Source organism: Mus musculus, chromosome 8 (assembly GCF_000001635.26).
Source record: "Mus musculus strain C57BL/6J chromosome 8, GRCm38.p6 C57BL/6J".
In the NCBI taxonomy this organism is placed as follows: domain Eukaryota; kingdom Metazoa; phylum Chordata; class Mammalia; order Rodentia; family Muridae; genus Mus; species Mus musculus.
Window position 1 is genome coordinate 33511760 of NC_000074.6, and position 20666 is coordinate 33532425.

Sequence of the window (20666 nt, forward strand, 5' to 3'; positions counted from 1 at the left end):
TTCAAACTTCTGAAACAAGCTTTCCTCCCACCCACTGGGCCATCTTTCATGTCTACAAAAGACTTTTGAATCTCCAAAAGATTTATGCTGCAGTAATTTCCGATCCCAATAAGCCCATATTAAAAAAAAAAAACACAAAATCCAGTTATTATACTTATAAGCTGTGTGCCTAGATTGGGTAGATCTAGCACTATGCTAACTTACTCTTTGCTACCTGCAGTTTCTCCAGGACATGTGGTTCTGCTCCATCTCGTCTTCCTCTTCTGTGTCTCTCCTTCCTTCGCCTCTCTCTGCCCTCACTCTCTAAGACCTCCCATCCCACCCTTCACTGCCCAATCACAGGCTCTAGCCTTTATTTAACCACGGGGTGGTTATTTAGCTCATGGGTTGGGGTTGGAGGGTAGCCCCTCTTGACAACACAGAATTAACATCAGAATACAAACAGATCAGGGCAACCCACAACAGATTTAGAAGGGTATTTTTCTTCTGTTCTCTTTTTGTTTATTTGATTAGTTGGTTTTTCAAGACAGGGTTTCTCTGTGTAGTCCTGGCTGTCCTGGAACTCACTCTGTAGACCAGGCTGGCCTTGAACTCAGAGATCCACCTGCCTCTGCCTCCTGAGTGCTGGGATTAATGGTGTGTGCCACAAGGATGGGCTATTCTTCTGCTATTTACTTTTCAGATTAATTTTGGAGTGGTTAGAAAGTGTGAATTCTGTAATTTTGTTTTGAGAAATTTATTGGGGTTAATTTAATTTGTTACTATTTATTTATTTATTTATTTATTTATTTATTTATTTATTTTTCCTTTTCTTAAAAATATCTTTTCCCTCACATAATATAACCCAATTATGGTTCCCCTCTCTCGACTCCTCCCAGGTCCCCCCCACCTCCATCCATCTGGATCCACCCCTTTCTGTCTCTCATTAGAAAACAAACATCTAAGACATCTAAGGGATAATTATAATGTGAAACAAAAGCTAAGACAATGGAATTGAACAAAACAAACAGAAGGAAAAGAGCCCAAGAGAAGGTACAAGAATCAGAGTCCCGGGGCTGGTGAGCTGGCTCAGTGGTTAAGAGTGCCGACTGCTCTTCCAAAGGTCCTGAGTTCAAATCCCCACAACCACATGGTGGCTCACAACCATCCATAACGAAATCTGATGCTCTCTTCTGGAGTGTCTGAAGACACACTACAGTGTACTTACATATAATAAATAAATATTTAAAAAAAAAAAGAATCAGAGTCCCACTCGCTGGCACAGTCAGGAATCCCACAAAAACATTAAACTGGAAGCCATTGTATATGTATATGTGCATGAATGAAAACATATGCAGGGACCTCTGTTCATGTTGCTTCAGTCTCTGTGAGTTCCTATGAGCTTTGATCCTATTGACTTAGAAGGCCTTGTTTTCTTGATATCCTCCATTCCCTCTGGCCCTTACACTCTTTCTGTTTCCTCTTCCACAGGAATCCCTGAGCTTTGAAGAGGAGGGATTTGATGGAGACATCCCATTTAGGACTGAATATTTCAAGTTCTCTCTCATTTCATCTATCTAGCTGTGGATCTCTGCATTTGTTCTCATCGGCTGCAGGAGAAAGCTTGTGTAACATCATGGCTGAGCAAGGCCCTACTCTGAGCATAGCAGAATGTCATTAAGATTCATTTTATTGCTACTTGTTTGAACAGTAGTGTTTGATTTTAACCTAGGTCCTTGGTTTATCAATCTCAAGTTCTTGGTCACCCAAGCAGCGTCAGGTATGGGTTCCATTTTGTGGAGTGGGCCTTAAGTCAAATCAGATATTGGTTGGTTACCCCCACCAACTTTGTGTTCTCCTCAGCTCTAGCGGATCTCGCAGACAGGACACTGCTGTGGACCATCTGGCTGGGCTGGTGGTTGTTTCTCCTTTGACAGTGTGCATGGTACCTTCCTGTTCCAAAGATGAACACAGAGATGAAGGCTTTGATTCTTAGGCCTTTTCTTGGGCTCTTTCCTTCTGTTTGTTTTGTACAATTCTGAACTGTTAGTTTTTGTTTCATTGTATTAGGTTATGTTGTATTATTATATTATACTATAATTATCCCTTAGAAGACTGTTTGTTCTCTAATGAGAGATAGAAAGGGAGTAGGTCCAGATGGACAGAGGTGTGGAAGAACTGGGAGAAGGAGAGGGAGGGGAAACCATAATCAGAATACATTATGTGAGGAAAAAATATTAACACAATTAAATTAACCCTGATAAAATTTCCAAAACAGAATTGCAGAAGTCACACTTTCTAACCATGCCAAAATTAATCTGAGAGATAAAGAAGAACAGAATAAAAATACCCTTCTAAATCCTTTGAAAATTAAAAAGTCTTTTGTAGACTGGAGAGATGGCTCAGTGGGTGGGAGGAAAGCTTGCTTCAGAAGTTTGAATCCCCAGCCCTTGCATAAAAAGCCAGATGTGGTCCTTTGCATCTGTGATCCCAGCATGAAGGGGCCAGATAGGAGGAGTCCTGCAGCTTGCTGGCTGCCAGCCAGCTCCTAGTTCAGCAGCAGAGCTTATTATCTCAAGGAAAGAAGGCAGAAAAGGATGGAGGAGGACACCCATGTCCTTCCTTGGCCTCCATATGCACACACAGGTGCAACACATACACACATACATGCACACACACACACACATGCATACACTATACTCACACATATACGCACATCACACACACGCACACACATACAAGTATTTTCCAAGATAATTTTTGAGATGAATCATAAATGTAAACACTGATCATACTTAAAATCACAGCAATGAAAATGACATTTACAGGCTGAAAATAAAGCAGGACCTCAGAGGAAAGACAACGTCTTTAGGATCTTTAAGAAAAGAGAGGTAGGGGCTGGAGAGATGGCTCAGCAGTTAACAGCACTGGCTGCTCTTGCAGAGGTCCTAAGTTCAATTCCCAGCAACCACAAGGTGGCTCACAACCATCTGTAATGGGATCTAATGCACTCTTCTGGTGTGTCTGAAGACAGATACAGTGTACTCACAATAAATAAATAAATAAATAAATAAATAAATAAATAAATAAATAAATAAATAAATAATTTTAAAAAATCTTTAAAAAATCAAAACATGTATTGTGAGGCTCCAGTTATATGCAGCTTCGAAAGAGGCAACATAAAATTATGTCTTGAAATTTGTATATATGTGAGTACACTGTAGCTGTCTTCAGACACACCAGAAGAGGCCATGAGATCCCACTACAGATGGTTGTGAGCCACCACGTGGTTGCTGGGAATTGAATTCAGGACTTCTGGAAGAGCAGTCAGCCCTCTTAACCGCTGAGCCATCTCTCCAGCCCTCAATACATGTTCTTTCTTACTTCCTCTCAATATTATTTAGGGATATTCATGCATGTTTTTGCATCCAACTACCTTTTGTTACATACTCTCAAGTATTTCAGTAGATGAACAAGCCATAGTTTTTGTTAGTAGATAACCAACAAAATGGAAATGGCCCCATAGGCTTATGGGGAGGGGCACTATTAGGGGGTGCTGTCTCATTGGAGGAAGTGGGTCACTGGGGGTGTGGGCTTTGAGGTTTCAAATGTTCAAGTCAGGCCCAGCTTCACTCTCTCTTCCTGCTGCCTGTTTATCCAGATGTTAAACTCTCAGCTACCTCTTCAGCACCATGTCTGCTTGTATACCACGGTGCTTCCTGCATAACAATAACCGACTAAACCTCTGAATTGTAAGTCAGCCCCAATTAAATGTTTTCCTTTATAAAAGTTGCCATGGTCATGGTGTCTCTTCACAGAAAAAGAACTTTGATTAAGACACCAGATTAAACATGCGAAAAATTTCCAAGACTACTATTGCTCGGTACCCTAATTCTTGCGATTAAAAATGAGAAATAATACCCAATGGAGAAGTAAATGTGAAATAAATTTGAACTTTTATTTAGTATCAAAATAGATCATTAAGATGAACAATAGAATTATACAGAGTAAGATTGGAGCTTAAAATAATGTTTAGAGATACAAAATTTATAGGATTGCAAATATAATAGATTTTAGTATTTACTTGGAAAGGTGTTAAGATCTGATGAACGTTACACCTCTTTACTCACCTGGAATTAGAGTAAAAAAAAAAAAAAAGCAAGTATTTCCATTTTCATAAAGTTGGGTGTCCTAACGTAGCTGAAACTTTCAGAAAAGGTAAAAGTGAAACCCTTGTATAGTCCAAAATGTTAAAGACACCACCTCATGCCACATACTTTAATTTTGTTTTATAATAAATAGTTGTTGAGAGATGTCACAGTACATCTTTTGCGCCCCGTGTCTTGGGGTTTCTGCCTGGGTATAGTGCAGAAATTCTCAGGCTTACAGATGTGAAGTTAAATCTAAACGACTTGCCCAGACGAATCCAGAGGACCTGGATTCTGTGATCCACAAGAGCCTCCAACGAGGCCAGAAGGTAAAGGAGACTTCACTTTCTGAATGCAAGGAGTATTTAAAAAATATCGTTGTTTCAGATCCCTGAAACACAGATGCATTTGCTGACTACCGGCTCAGGCTTTAACTAAGCAGGTCTGCTCTCCTAGAGGGCCCATGTTCAGTTCCCAGCACGCATGTCAGGCGGCTCAGACCACCAGTCGCTCCATCCATCCTCAGGGGATCCAAAGCCTGTTAAGTTTTGTCACAAAATTGGGCCCTGTGGCCCAATTTCCCTCTCAACCCATCTATTTTATTAAAATAATATCAGAAGCCAGTGTTAATAATTCCCTGCAAGCCTACTATGTGCAGAGGGCATACACACTAAGAGTTTACCTCAGCCTGCTCTAGGGAACGAGTACCATTCCAACAGCGCATGTGCAAGCCTGGATTGGGGTGGGGTCTAGTCCTCCTACTGCGCAAGCGCAGTCAGAAGCCCCGGCTCCACCCCTTGCACGTGCGCGCGTGGCGGTATATAAGTGTCCTCCGCCTTCCTGAACTTTCCAGAGAAGCGAGAGGAGCTTGAGGGCTTTATGTTCCAGCTGGGCACTGACTTCCAAGGCGCCAGAGGGATGAAGTAACTCCAGGTTTGTGGAAGGATGTGGTGGATGAGGATGGGAGGGAGGTAAAGTTAGCAGGTTTCAGATAATTGTGGAAGTGGTATTATTATTATTATTAATTATTATTATTATTATTATTAATTTGAGGAGCAGGAGTTCTCGCTTAGTTGTGGACCAGGCTGGACTTGAACTCCGGATTTCCTCCCCAGCGTCGAGTGCTGAGGCCGCCGCCCTGGCGCTCTGTGGAAGAAGGTGTGAGGCCGCGTTCTACTCGGTGCTCACCTCAGCGCGGGGGTTGGGGGATGCGGGCTCCGAGGGCCTCACTGAGGTGGCGTGGGGAGGGGGGGGCGCCACACCTGCGCATGCGCGGAGCAGGGCGGGGGGGGGGGGGCGGCCGGGCTTCCCCCGCCCCCTGCTGGCTTTCCCGCGCTGCGCCCCGGGAGTCCCCGAGGTGGGCGGGGCTCACAGAGGCTCCGCCCCCGCGGGCTGCCACCTGGGGCTCGCCCGGCGAAGCGGCTCACGAGACGGGGTGCCGCGCGTCCGCGTCCTGCCCGGACGATGTCCTTGGGCTCCGGCTGCCCGCGGCCTCGCTGCAAAGAGCCAGTGGACGCCCGCCCGCGCGCGGACCATCCCAGGTAGGGGAGAGGCGCGGGGCGGTCGCAGCCAGTCTCCTGCTGCCGACTCTGCTCCTGAGGTGCGGTGGCCAGAGCTGAGAGGAGGTTTTGTGAGTGACTTCGCTTTCGTGGTCCACGATGCTTTGAGTCCATTCTTTGGATGTTAACATATTGTCTGTCACCTGAGGGTCCGGTAGTGGTGTGGATGTGAAAGAGTCGATTTCCCAGGTGAATTAGATTGATGTCACTTGGCCCGGCTGAACCAGATCGTCTAAGACAGTTTTCCTCCTTGGTTGAGTTTTGGCCATATTGGGGTGTGGAGCGGGAGTCTTTAGGCAGTGGTGCTCCAAAAAGCGGAAAAGGCCGACGGTATTGGCAACTCTAAGGCTTTAAAGATGCCACAGTGCCCTCCGGTTGTGAGGTGTGAGCTGCATGCAGTGTGAAACTTTGTGTGTGTGTGTGCTGTTGAGGGGAGACTGGTGAATAGGGTACCACCTCAGGGTATAATATAGATTGCCAGAAACGTATCCATCGCCTGCTTACAACTTGGAATGTTCTTTTTTAAGACTGTGCAGACAGTAGAAGTAGTACACGTTCGAAGAACTTGTTCAGTTCATGTTTCGAAAATAATTTCAGATTTTGGCTATGTTTAAAAGCTTCCAGGTTTCACACGAAGTTAGGGGGGAGGGGAGAAAATGATCAAAACATGTTGTATAAACAAAAGAAGTAAATTATGAAACAGCGACCCCAAAAGCTCTCCTCCCCCCCTTTTTTTTTTCCACTTAAAAATATATCTTTAAAGCCATCTAGCTGGGCATAGTGGCACAGCACTCAGGAGGCAGAGACAAGCAGACCTCTGAGTTGGAGGCCAGCCTGGTGTTCAGAGGGAGTTTCAGGTCAGCTAGAGCTACACAATGAATATGTGTGTGTGTGTGTGTGTGTGTGTATACGTGTATACACACATACATATAATCCGTTGCTGTTTGGAGGAGAAAGCATTTTAACTGTTAACATTTCAGGAGAGGATGAGCTACTTGTTTATGAATTCTTCTTTAGAAATCTCTTAACAAAAAATTCACACAGACGTTCAAGGTGTTAAAACACTTTCCCAGCAAATGTGATTATCTTTATCATCGTAGAAGGTTCAGACTTTTAAAATGTCTGGGTAACAGTTAAAAACAGGCTTTTGCTTTGTTTTGCTCTGAATCAAAGCTTTCGAGGTGATCAAGGACAGGAATTGCAAAAATAAATAAATAAATAAATAAATAAATAGATAGATAAATAGATAGATAAATAAATAAATATTCACTCACCAGTTCCCTTAAACTCAACTGTTAACAGTTAAAATCAGACATTTTAAAAGTCTGAGCCTTCTATGATGATAAAGATAATCACATTTGCTGGGAAAGTGTTTTAACACCTTGAACGTCTGTGTGAATTTTTTGTTAAGAGATTTCTAAAGAAGAATTCATAAGCAAGTAGCTCATCCTCTCCTGAAATGCCTAATTCGAGCAGCTCACACTTTAATGTGCACCATATATCTTGCCATATTTTACTTTACAGTGTGCGAAAACATTTTTATACCTTTACTTCAGTGATCCTTGGGTCTTTTGAAATTTTTTTTGTCCTTATACTAACTAGGCTGCTTGGGATTTTTCAGGTATAAAGTTGTGTTTTATTATACTAAAAGCATAAGTAATGGTACCTGGACTATGATTTCTTTACATTGGGGTGAGTGGCCAGAGTTTCACAATATTGGAAGACTGGCGTTAGAAAGTTAGTAGGGTTTGGTTTTTTTGTTTTGTTTTTGATAAGTGTACTCAGTGTGCTTTTGCTATGTTCCAACTTCTTTTCGCCTTCACTTCAGAATGCTTGCCTTTTTGAAGGATGATTTAGTCTATTGAAGTGCCTGAATGCACTGTTAGGTGTAAAGAAATCTGATCATTTCTCCAGTCCCTGAATGTTCTGTGTTTGTGATTAGTTTTGTTTGAAATCTATAAAGATTATATATTAAAGATGAAAATGACCTCCTTATTTTTATTTAAAATGGACTTTTTGTTCAGCAGGTATTTCTAGAACATCGGTATTTTATTTGTTGAGTTGATGTGTTTAAAAATGCTTTCCTGAGATGACTTAGCTTTGCTTTGTAATACTTACCTTTGTAGAACAACTATGCCTGTAAGGAAAGTCCTCTATAATCTGGTAGCAGTTCTATATCCTTGTACTGTGTAGTCTCCATCAGTAAAGTCTTTGTAATCACTGCCCTTTGAAATTAATGCTTAGCTGCTCCTGGGGGTGGAGGGGTTTCTGTTACTGGGGGGGGGGGCGGTTGACTAAGCTGGAGTGGCTGTTTTCACTAGTATAAGTTAATTGATGTAGAGAAATCCTTATCCATATGAACTTAGTTTTCATTTTGGAGAGTTTTGTTCAGTGCCTGTTAGCCACAAAATCGACAAAAATATTTTTATTCTCAGTCTTTCTGAGAGGTGTAGTGTACCATACCTCCAAATGAAGACTAAGAAACTGTGATCGAATGCTGAGTAGCTTGTCAGGATACAAATCTGAAACTGCACACACTCATTCACTCTCTCTTACTTGCCCCAGGAGGGCAGGGCGGGAGGGGGTGGGGTGGGAAGGGTGGAATTACCTTTTGCCAGTTAACTTAAAACTTTATTTCTTTTATAAGCTTGTTAGCACTAGTGGTTTTCTAGACTGAGAATCAAGACTAAATGAGAATGACTGAATGGCAGTTTTAGGTTATCAGGATCCATTGTCTTCCTCTATCTAGAAGATCTTTGGGTTGAGGCAAGTGGGCTTCGGTGGTTCTTGTTTTACTGTGGGTATGCTTTTCCTCACCTATTGTAAGCATTGTGGTGCTGTAATGACCGGTTTGTGAAGCCTTTCAGAGATTAACCAGACTGAATCAAAGCTTTACATTACAGAGGGCCAGGGAAAGTCTTAATCAGTCATAAAGACTAAGGGTAAGATGTGTGGTGGTGATGGTTGCCAGGAAAACCCAACACAGGGTTATCTCTGGGGATAAGGGTCTTTAAAGAAGGGAGAAAGTGACGATGTACTTTCCGGCTTGCTTTGGGAGACTGGATTTAAGTCATAGGAAGGATGGACTGGTTTCATTGAGCTGTTTCCTTAGAAGAAAGGATGGGAGACAGGTCATGAGAGAAGTTCAGGAAGAAACTTCCCTTGTGAAGCCTTTCAGTCTCAGGTTCAGAGTACTCAAAGTCAGGGTGCCATACAGTGGGGTATCATTTCCTGAGCCCCAACACTTGAAAGGCCTCTAAGATAACATGTTGGGTTTTGTTAAAATAAAATGTATGGCTTTATCCACATTCGATAAGCACTAGTTCTCAACCTGTAGGTCATAACCCCTTTGGTAAACCTCTGTCCCCAAAAATATTTACATTATGATCCATAATAGCAGCAATGAAATAATTTTATGGTTGGGGGAAAGTCACCACAACATGAGGAACTATATTAAAGAGTCTCAGCATTAGGAAGCTTGAGAACCACCCCCTCCGCCACCAAAAACAAATTTGAAGAGCAATAGAAGCGAACGAGGTTGTTTTTAGAAGACATTTCAGTTTAGCTAGATAGTGTCAGAACTAAATACATAACTAGGCTGTGACTGCCAATTTGTTGCTGCTCCCATTAGTCCACTCTTTGCTGCTGAGATTGACTATGTTGGCTGGGGCAGTGTTCTCTCCTCTGAGGCTGGCAGGGAAAAACTTAATGAAAAAGACATTTCAAGTTCACTAAACTTTTAATGTAAGATCTTAGCAAGAAACAATGAGTGAAAACTACATAAAGAAAATATAGAAGCAACTATTTCTCAGTAGGATATGGAGGGCTACTATAATTTGATGTCATTAGTTGATCAAAACAAGGGTGGACCACTCTCATAAAATTAAAAACAAACTTTGCTTGTGTACGGAAAGTGAAAGGAGAGTAATGGTGAGGGAAGTCTAAGCCTAGTAACCCACCAATGGTGTTTTTATTTATTTAAGTTGTCCATCCTGAGTAGGGTTAGGCACAGTCACAGGAATAGGGAGCAACTTGACAGCAGAAGGGCATACTTAGATAAAGCTTTACAGATTCATCATGCCTATCCCAGTTAGACCTATAATCTTTCTGTGCCTCAGTTTTATTAACTGTGAAATGGAGTCACATAGAATCTTAAGGCAAATATAATGTTAGATGTAGGTAAATGAGTTACATTATTATTGCTGATGTGAAGGAAGGTTGGTAAATTTAAATTCACTTAAAATCATTTAAGTGACCATTCTACCTCATTCTTGAGAAAGACACAGAATTTGATAATTAAGGAAATATAATTGTGTTAGTGGTTTTTCTAAGCATTGACTCATTACAAAATTAAGTACTATTTTTTGCATAGGTGTGGGGAGTGGAGGGGTATACATTTGTAATTTCAAAACTCAAAAGACCAAGGCAGAAAGATTGCCAGTTCAAGGACAGCTTGGACTTCCTAGGGAGATCCCTTTAGAGAGAAATGGGGTGTGGAAGGTTGCATCTCATCATGATGTTCTGAATTAACCCATCTCAGTTTTTTCAGCAGACTGAAAGGTGAGTGAGAAAGATAACTTCCTGTTTAAAAAAGAGAGAGATGTCCTGACTGGCAAGAGCTACTCTGTATACTGGGCTAGCTAGCTACTTGGTCAAAGCCCTAGAAGTGAGGTGGCCCAGAATAGTGTAAGATGTAAAGTTTTGTTGTGCTGTTTGCCAGACTGTGAAGGGTGAAAAGTTATCAGCACAGCCCAAAACAGTCTGCTCTCTGCTCAGCAGATTAAAATATATTTTAAAGGAACTGGGAATTAATTCTAAAGGCACGGAGATGAGATTAGTAGGTAATTCCTCATGGTTATGACACTTTTTAGAAGACATTAGGGAAATACAAAGAACTAAGGAGATGATTAAAGATCAGCATTAAAGGCAAACTAAGGAGTACATTTAACCAGAAAGCAGACGATAGTGGAAAGGTCACCTCCAGACTGGTCAGCTCTCATTAGAAGCTTGTCACCTGCGTAGTTACTTTTCTATACTGATTAACATGATAATGGGATTCTTAGATGTGACATATTTCAGAGATAATTTTGTTGTGCAGGAAAGTATCTGATAGATTTTCTACAAAGATTAAATAAACTACTCTTGTTACTGTTCTTTTCTTCCAGGAGTTTTATATTAGTCCCTTGAAAGTTCAGTCATTATCTTTAATCATCTGATTATTTCTTTGTATTTCCCAAATGTCTTCTAAAAAGTGTCATAACCGAGAGGAATTAGCCACTAATCTTATCCCTGTGCCTTTACAATAATTCCCAGTTCCTTTCCGGTATAATTTGCATCTGCTGAGCAAAGAATGCACTTCGTTTGGGCTCTGATTATCTGACCACCTTTCCACCCTTCACAGCCTGGCAGCACAGCAAACCTTCACTTTGTACACACTCATCTAGACCATGTCATACTTAGGACCTTGACCAAGTAGCCAGCTCTGCTTTTATCTGTGGAAAAGACAAGACGTGACATTCTGAGGCCCTCGTTTATTCTATTTGTGTTCTTAACCCAGTACCTTAGAGGAACACATCTGCTGTCATTAATACTTGGGCTCAAAATAAAATAGTGTCAATATATAAAAGGTAGGTAGCATAGGTGATCATTCTTGTTTTGGAATTGGTTGTATTTCAGTTGAGCTAGGTGGATTTGCCCATTCAATATGGTTGGAGAAGAACGAGAAGTAGAGGATTGATTGATGAACTTAGCTCTTTTTCTCACCTTACTCTGAAGCCTCGATGACTTCTAGGTCTGTGGAACTTGATCTGTTTTTACCAAAGGTTGTAAACTCCAAAGGGAAAGAAAGTCAGGGAGTCGTAATCCTTGGGGGCCCCTTAACGGTAGTTACTCCCCTGATGAAAAGCAGCCGGACTGAAAGTATGATTTCCCATGGCCCAGGCTCTTGGGACAGATTTTAAGCATGCAAATTACTTTTAACTTTATTCTCACTTGACCTGTATAATTAGGTGCGTATCCCTGAAGGAGAGCTTGCCCGGAAAAATTTAAGGGACATTCATCCATATAGTATGAAACATTAAAACAAAGTTGAAACCTTTTAATCACTACAAATTATGAAAAGAACTGAGGGCAAAACACAGATTTATTGTGTTAGTAGTGTGTCACATCAGTATAAAGAGTTAATTACTCGTGTATTCTGTACATACATAACTACACATGTGGCATGAGTGAGCAGTTGTTAAGATGTGTAGCTGCACTTCTTTTCCAAATTGGGAACAAGTAGTTGCTTGGTAGTAGTGAAGTGAAGTGAACAGAACGTCTTTTGCCTGTCCTCATCTTGCTTTTTTTGTTTCTTCCTCAAGTAGCATTGCACCCAAAAGTGAAATTTGTTTCCTGCTACTAATATTGGCTAAAAGATAGCACTGACGTGGTGTGGGGCTCTCATTAGGTGTCTTGATGCTTTCTTCAGAACTTTCTCAGACTAGCAGGTCTGAGCACTGGGTTACCGTCACCTGGAGAAGTTTTCAGAACACAGATTGCTGCATCCATCCTTTAAGTTCAGGAGGTTTGTTTTAGATTCATAGTACAGACAAGTTCCCAGGTGTGATGTTGCCAGTCAGGGATCATTGAAAACAGCTGCCTTTACTAGTCTGTACCTACCTCAGATGATTTCACTGATACCTGAGATTTCATTCATTAATGTACTTCTTAGGTCCCAGTGCTTACTTACATAACCAGTGACTACTGAGTGCAGTTACAGATCTTGCAAGACCACCTCTTTTTAAACAGTGCTGGGAATTGAACTTGGGTCTTCACACATGCTAGGCAAACATGCTGCCACTGAGTTACAGTCCTAACCCTCAGATAGCATTTTCCTCTAATTTTGTGCCTTTGTAGATTTCAAAAGTTGTAAAAGTAACTGATTCAGTTGTCCTCTGGGAAGCTTACTGCTAACCTAGGCCTTATCCTGGAAACTTCTAGCACCCCTACAATCTTATCTAGGCCTCTGAGACTTACTGCTGAATAAGTTCCTAGTTCTTTCTGATCTCTTGACTGGCTTGTCAACTCAGCTATTCTGGCTCAAAATCCTCTCCATGATGACTGAATTCAATCTGGCTTCCCTCTTGGCTTCTCTGGAACTGCTCTGCTTGACCTCAAGCTGTCTCTGTCAAGCAGTTGTGATCTTCTAGCTCCTCATTCTCTAGTCTTCACCTGTGTCTAGCTTGTTCTGTACAACTGTCCCAAGAATACTGCCTCCTCTTCTTGTTCTCTGTGCTGCTCCCTCAAGTAGCTTCCCTTTCCTCCCTCTTCTCTTGAGAGGTGGGGATATCTTATTCTGTCAAATATTTCTCTGGTTTGTCACTTTCTCTGTCACATGGCTGCTTCCTTCTACAAACTAACTTTACCTTCACTGTTTGGGATTAAAGATATGTGCTAAGGGTTAAACCACACCACACCTAGAAATAAGGTTTTTTAGTAAGTAACAATCTCTGGGGTTCACAGTATGTTCAAATATCCTGCAGCAAAAGGTATTTGTTAGTGCAGTTTTTTTATTGACAGAGACTTCTTTAAAAACTGATTTGCATCTCATTGACCTAAATAGTTGCATCTAAATGAAATCTGCTCTGCACTTAACATTTACCATGCTGACTACCTTCTCTGTTTTTCCTCTTCTCACCTGATACTTAATTTTCCCCATATAATTTCATGCTTAAATATATGTCTATACTATATTACTGTGTTTCTCTTCTTGTCCACAATTTGCAAAAGGAATTGGAAATAGACATAGTAAAGGGAAAAGGCATTGCTGGATTTAGGGCTTTTTATCCAGTGGTAGGTTTTGGGTTTTTTTTTTTTTTTTAATAGTTCAGGCTTGCTTGGCGCTCACAATCCTACTGCCTCAGCCTCTGAAGAGTGTTGAGATTGTAGCTGTGCACCACCACACTCAGCATATGTTCATTGTCTGCTGTTTTAAAAAAAAAAAAAACAGAATAAATGTCACAAATCTGTGGATAGATTAAACCAAACCAGAACTAACTTCCTTTGTTCCAGCCTGTAATTGATGTCATTCCATTTTGGCATTGTCCTGGTTCTTTTCTTTCTTGTCCAAGGGGTTCTGTTTGCCATTCTTCTGCCATTCCAGTTTGACAACTTTATATGACCTTTTGTGGCTAGTTATTGCCTGTACAGTTTTGAAAGTGGTTCCTAGTGTACAAATTACCCAAAGTGTAAAAGCCGATTGTGAATCTGGATCCTCATTATATTTTCTGTACAATAGCGCACAATCTAGTGTGAGCTAGGTCCTACTTTGTATTATCTTTGACAAATTTTCAGATCTCTTTGGAGGGTAAGCGGGCATGCCTCATGAAGTCCACTTCTTTGATGCATTTGTGAACGTTCTGATAGAGTATTCTTGGGTCACCATCTCACTGGGGACAGGGACACACTTTTCATTGTGGTAGTAACTCTTCAAGGCCCAAGTTGAAATGAAGAATGTAAAAGATTGTGGAATAGTGAAAGCCATCAAACTATAGTTCTGTATCACACATACAGTTAATACTAAGTATTTCAGACCATTATTGCTATGCTTTGTGAGTGATAGTGAGGCCTGACCATTACTAAATTGTTCAGTACTTCTACTTCCCAAATTCTTTGGCATTTTGTTATTAATTTCTTTCTGTTTTTGAGACAGGGTCTTATGTAGGCTGTCCTAGCTTGAGCTTGGCATATAGCCAAGGATGGCTTTGAACTCCTGCTCCACCTCCCCAGAACTGCAAACTGCCATATGTGATGGTGCCTGCCCTGGCTTTTTGCTTTCATGTACCAGTCTCTTTTTTATTACTGTAGTATTACATGGCTAGGTTTGTCCAGCTGTCTCTATTTACATTTCTAGATCTCATGGACACTTTATTAAAATACTTGAATAAGACATAGACAACATAGTAAAGCAGTCTTAAATGCATAGCAGTATTTTCCTTTGAAAATTGATTTACAACATGTGCATTAAATATCAATTTTCTTGAGTGGTTTAAGTTGGAGAGAAGAGAAACTGTAGAATTTTTAGTAAGTCTTAAAGTCTGTTAGTAGTTGGTCCTTATGTCAAAATTGAGTTACTGTATACAGAGCTAGTTGTAATATATATTTAAGGATAGAAACTAATCATAGCTGTTAATGTTTCCATAATACAGTCAATCCAAATATTTAAATGCTATAGGATAATATGTAGGGCCAGCATTGGGATGGTGTACTGGCTTTAGAATCCAGATTAAGGCAGCAAGCTTAAACCTGAAAATGAACTTGCCAGTTGAGTAAAGCAGGTTCTTTTAGCTTTCTTGGTCTGTGTTTGGTCTTCTTGATAATGAGAAGGTAAAATGAGGCATTAATATATACAAAGTACATACACTGTGCATATCATGTGTAATAACTGTTTCCCATGAATTTGGTACAAAAGTAACAGTACTTAGTGTTTAGTGGGTTTGTTATATGTAAAAACTCTAAAGCAAGCCTGTCCACTGTCATAATGTCATTTTATTTCATTAGAAGGTGCATACATAAATGGTGAGCTGACTGGATTTTCACCAGCAGATGACACTGTATGAAGGGAAGAGAAAAAGATGAGAAAAAAAGAAGAGATTTGAGATACAATATGGAGAACACAAAATAAGCTGGAGGCAGAAATCAGAGGGGGGAAAATCAAATCACAAGGACTTTAGGGAGGTACTTAGCAGGGAGCTTTTACAATAATTTTCTACATTCTGTCTCTTTCTGTTTTAAATAGATGCTCCGTTACTGTTTTTCGTGCATGGGCTCAGTCTTGAGCATATCGCTATGACACTAGATACCATTGAAGAATGGTAAGTATTTCTTTTTTTTTTCCATTTTTTATTAGGTATTTAGCTCATTTACATTTCCAATGCTATACCAAAAGTCCCCCATACCCACCCACCCCCACTCCCCTACCCACCCACTCCCCCTTTTTGGCCCTGGCGTTACCCTGTACTGGGGCATATAAAGTTTGCGTGTCCAATGGGCCTCTCTTTCCAGTGATGGCCGACTAGGCCATCTTTTGATACATATGCAGCTAGAGACAAGAGCTCCGGGATACTGGTTAGTTCATTATGTTGTTCTGCCTATAGGGTTGCAGATCCCTTTAGCTCCTTGGGTACTTTCTCTAGCTCCTCCATTGGGAGCCCTGTGATCCATCCAATAGCTGACTGTGAGCATCCACTTCTGTGTTTGCTAGGCCCTGGCATAGTCTCACAAGAGACAGCTACATCTGGGTCCTTTCGATAAAATCTTGCTAGTGTATGCAATGGTGTCAGCGTTTGGATGCTGATTATGGGGTGGATCCCTGGATATGGCAGTCTCTACATGGACCATCCTTTCATCTCAGCTCCAAACTTTGTCTCTGTAACTCCTTCCCAGGGTGTTTTGTTCCCAATGGTAAGTATTTCAAGTGATGACTTTGCTACTATGATTTACAGTTCTGTGATGACTTTTTAAAAACTTCTTTAGGTGATTGATTCTAATTTACGAATGGTTTTTCAATGGTTGGTGTTGGTCATAGGTGCCACAGTAGAGAGAAGCTCACTAAGATGCTAAGCCTTCATTTTCTGAAGGAGAAGAGGGGTTCAGCCTTCTTTCTTGGAAAAAAAGACTGACCCCGACTAGCTCACTCCAGTTACTTTCATTCAGTCATTATACAAAAATTAATTGGAGCTGGGAAAGGTTCCAACCACCACAGTTATCCTGCCCTTGCTGCCCAAGAGAGCAGACGACCCACACAAATCAGTTCCCTTTAACCAAGGCTAGCCAGAATCAAAAGAGGAGTGTCTTAGGACCAAGGTTTGTATGTCTGCAAGCTCTCACATAGAACCAAGAGCAGACTGTCCAGGGAGACAAACATTTCTTCAAGGTTCAAATAGTCTCAAAACAATTCTCAGCCTCTGCTTATTAAACCAAATAGCAGGAGCTTTGCTGAAACATTTCACTCAAAGCCAGACACAAAGACTTCACTTTTACATATCACTACAGTTTTTCAATAGGATACATGTGGGATGCATCTTATAACATAGAGTCAACTTTCAGAGTATGCAAATATTTGTCCTGATGGTAAATATTTATTAAACTTTTTCCGTTTAAGCTGCTGTAATATCCCATAAACTGTGTAACCCATAGCTGACAGAAATGTATTTCTCAGCCATTTGTGGCAGTATATATTTGTAACTATATTATTCAAGAGGCTGAAGCAGGAGGTCTTAGGTTCAAGGCCAGTCTTAGTTACATAAAGAGACTGTCTTTAAATATATATCTAACAAGTCAGATAGCTGGAAAATCCAAAGTTAAAGCAACAACTGATTTCTTGTCTGATGAGCATCTCCTTTCTCATAAACGACATTTCACGCTATCCTCACATAGGAGAATAGACTTCCCTAGCTCCCTTAGATGTCTTTTTAAATAGCATTAATCTGGGACTCGTAAAATAGCTCATTGGTTACTGCTCTTCCAGAGAGAGAGAGAGAGAGAGAGAGGGAGAGAGAGAGAGAGAGAGAGAAAGAAAGAGAGAGAGGACGTGAGTTTGAGTCCCAGCACTCACATCAGGCAGCTCACAACTGTGTGAAACTACAGTTCCAGGGGGATGTGATGCCATCAGGCACCCACACAAATGTATACACATAATTAAAGTCTTTTGAAAAAGATAACATCTCATAGAAACTATCTCTTACTGCAGTTACATCAATGGTTAGGCTTCAACATACGAATTTGGGAGGATACTTTAGATCACAGAACATACTTAATTTCACAAGGAACTGTATTTTGTACGGAAGATAGAAAAATGGATAATTGTTTTGGATTTGGGTTGTTTTTTTGTTTGGTTGATTGGTTTTTGTTTTTGTGGGTTTGGTTTGATTTGCTTTGAGACCCATTGAATTTAACCATACCATAATCGTCTGTGTGACCTTGTATTTGAAATTATCCATTGGAGTCTTCAGTGGGTACACAACTGAAGACAGTGACTGTCCCTCCCTCAGAGTCCATCAGTAGCTCATAGTACAGATTGGAAGGAAGGGTAATGCTCCATGGACCGCTCCCAAAGCCCTGATTATTGTGATATTTCCAGCCTGCTATAACCTGTTGAATGGAGCCACGGCTTTATACATCAAGCTTTCTGGGAAAGTTGTGATAAGGATACTGATTTTAAGCATACAGTGTGCGTTCTTTAAATCTTTTAAACATAACTAAATCAAGTATTAGCAAAATAGCATTCTCTCATGAGTTATGCTTGTCTTTTAATTTTCTGTATCACTGTGTTTTGGGTGCACATGGTGTGCATGTTTGGGCATGCATGCCACAGCACATGTGTGGAGGTCAGAGGACAACTTCGTGGAATCTGTTCTTTCCCTTTCTGTGGGTTCTAGGTGTAGAACTCAAATCACTAGGCTTGCACAGCAAGCCCATTGTTCAGTGAGCTACCTCCCCAGCCTCATGTTGACTTTTCTTTTTAATCCTTTGTTTTTAGAATAGTGAGTCAACTACTGGAATTACTGTGTTCTTCCTGTGTAAGCCTTCACCTCTGGGTGACAGTAAAGCCTCCAGGAGAAGTAGAACTTATCAGGTTTATTTCTCCAAGGACATGATCTTCATGTGGTACTTTTCTAAAAGATCCTGATATATGGCAAAGTAAACAAGACAGTAGGGAAACGAAAACTAGTCAGATAGATTCTGATGGCCATTTAAGTAAAAATTGAAAACATAGTAACTCTGAGCTTTAGGTCATTATTGTTCTACATTTAAACATTGAAGATACCCTCCTTTCCCAAATTCCATGTCATATATGGTCAAATCTCATTGTAAGATTTGAAAGAGAATAAAGGATAGACTCTTTTAAGTTGCTGCAAAATGGTTGAACTTCACTTAAAAGTGTATACAAGTGTTGACATGTAAGTCCTAGAATAACTTTCACATTTACAGTAACATTTATATTTATATTGTAAGATGGCATGTAATCTTGGCTATACATGTGGGATCAGATGTTCATCCAGCTACTCCTGCTTGAGTTGACCAAGTAAGATCAGAGTTAGCTAAGAGTATTATTAACAGAGGCCCTTGCTGATAGCAGTGCAGAGGCCTACACTGGACCCTGTGGGACAGCTTGGGTTCAGGCTTCCATCATTGAAGCAGTACTATTACCTCCTTGAGCCCTCCCATCACTGGTGGAACAAACATTTGGTAGTGACAGTTATATGTTAGCCAGAAAGCACTGTGTTTTAGACACGTATTTTGATATGAGCCGTTTTGTTATCCTTTTGATTGCAGACTTGCTGACTAAGGGTCACTTGTCCACAGGAAATCTTTTAAAAAGCCCCTGACTCTGTTTTAGTGCATCTTGGCTGCTTTAATGAAATACCACATATGGGGCAACTCTAAAAGAACAAAGGTTTGCTCTTTACAGGTGCTCAAGCTGCTGGTAGAACCAGCGTGTGATGAGGGGTACTTCCTCGTTCACATAGTGTCCTTGTGGTGAAAGGTGTCTATGGGATCATTTTTCTAGGGGCACTAATCCCATCAGGAAGGTACACCTGTCAAGACCTAATTCCTTCTAAAAGGTCTCATTCTTGCTTTTATAATTGGTTCTAATGGTTAGATCTTGATCCCATTTGGGATTAATCCAACTTTGTTCTTTTACGTGCAGAAAACCAGTATTCCTGGTTCTGTTTATTACAAATACTGCCCTCTGAAATGGGATTGGCATCCTTATACAACATCAGTTTATTTCATATGCAATGAAGATTTATTTTGAACCTCTTGATTGTAGCTCAGTGGTCTAGATGTCTGGTAGGCTCCAAAGAATATGAACTTAAAGAAATGTTAATAAATAATATATGTATATATGAATATTTGCATATATCTATAATTCAGGAAACAAAGTATTATAAACAAACTCAGACAAAAACCAGATTATTAGAATTAAGATGGTAGAGTTGCTGGTTGTGACACACACTTTTAATCTTGGGAGGTAAAGTGGATTTCTATGAATTTAAGGCCACCTTGGTCTACAGAGCAGGTTCCAGGACAGCCAGAGCTACACAGAGAAATCCTGTCTTGAATAACAAAAGCAAACAAACAAAAAGATGGTGGAATTATCAAATAAAATTATGTTCAGGGCCAGTGAGACAGTTTGGCCAGTAAGAATGTTTTTTCTGAAGCCTAATGACCTCAGTTTGAGTCCCTGGGACTCAGTGTGGAAGAAGAAAGCTAACACCAGAAAGTTGTCCTCCGACGCACACGCGCTTCTACTCGCATACACCACACACACACACACACACACACACACGCGCGCGCGCACAAAGAGAGACAGCACACATAGTTTTTAAAATACATTTATTTTACATTTAAAGAAATAGTGTTAGAATGCAGAGAAATCAGGAACACAGAGTCATTCTTGGCTACACATAGATTTGGAGACCAGACTGGCTATATAAGACCCTGACTCAAAAAAAATTTTTAAAGAATCAAACGTGTCTCATATACATGAAAATAATAATTAACAAAATTTAAATTCGGCAGTTTGTGGGAAAGCTGATTTACTCAAAGATAAGGCAGTTGCTGCCAATCCTAGTGATCTGTGTTTGAGCCTCAGGGCCCATGTGGTGGAGAGAGAAGAGCTTCCTGAGACTTGTTCTGTGACCACTATTCATGGAATTTACACACACACCGTGGAGGGGAGGGGATGCAAATAAATGTAATATTCTTTTTATTTTGTGTATGAAAGTAAGGCTGAGTAAGGTTTCATCCACAACATGCATGTGCCCTCAGGCCAGATGTATAAGGTCTCCTGGAACTGGGAGTGACAAGCAGTTTTGAGCTTCTTGATATGAATGCTAGGAACCAATCCCTGTAGTTAAAAGTATGTGCTTTTAACTACTTGACCATTTTTCAAGCCCCTGTAATTTAAAATTTTTAAAACTTAGTAGTCTAC

General features: G+C 40.6%; 1 protein-coding gene across 6 annotated transcripts in view; it reads left to right on the forward strand.

Moving 5' to 3' along the window:
• Nucleotides 1-4929: 4929 nt before the first annotated feature.
• The window catches only part of Tex15 (testis expressed gene 15), a 75815-nt gene continuing 60078 nt past the window's right edge, over nt 4930-20666 (forward strand). For 2 of the 6 annotated variants that reach the window (XM_006508975.2, XM_006508979.2), the window contains exons 1-2: nt 5482-5668; nt 15465-15540. In XM_006508975.2, coding sequence (XP_006509038.1) covers nt 15538-15540 — 3 coding nt within the window. In that variant the 5' untranslated portion in view covers nt 5482-5668; nt 15465-15537. The other 4 variants (XM_006508976.3, XM_006508977.3, XR_378774.2 and 1 more) reach the window with 4 other exon arrangements.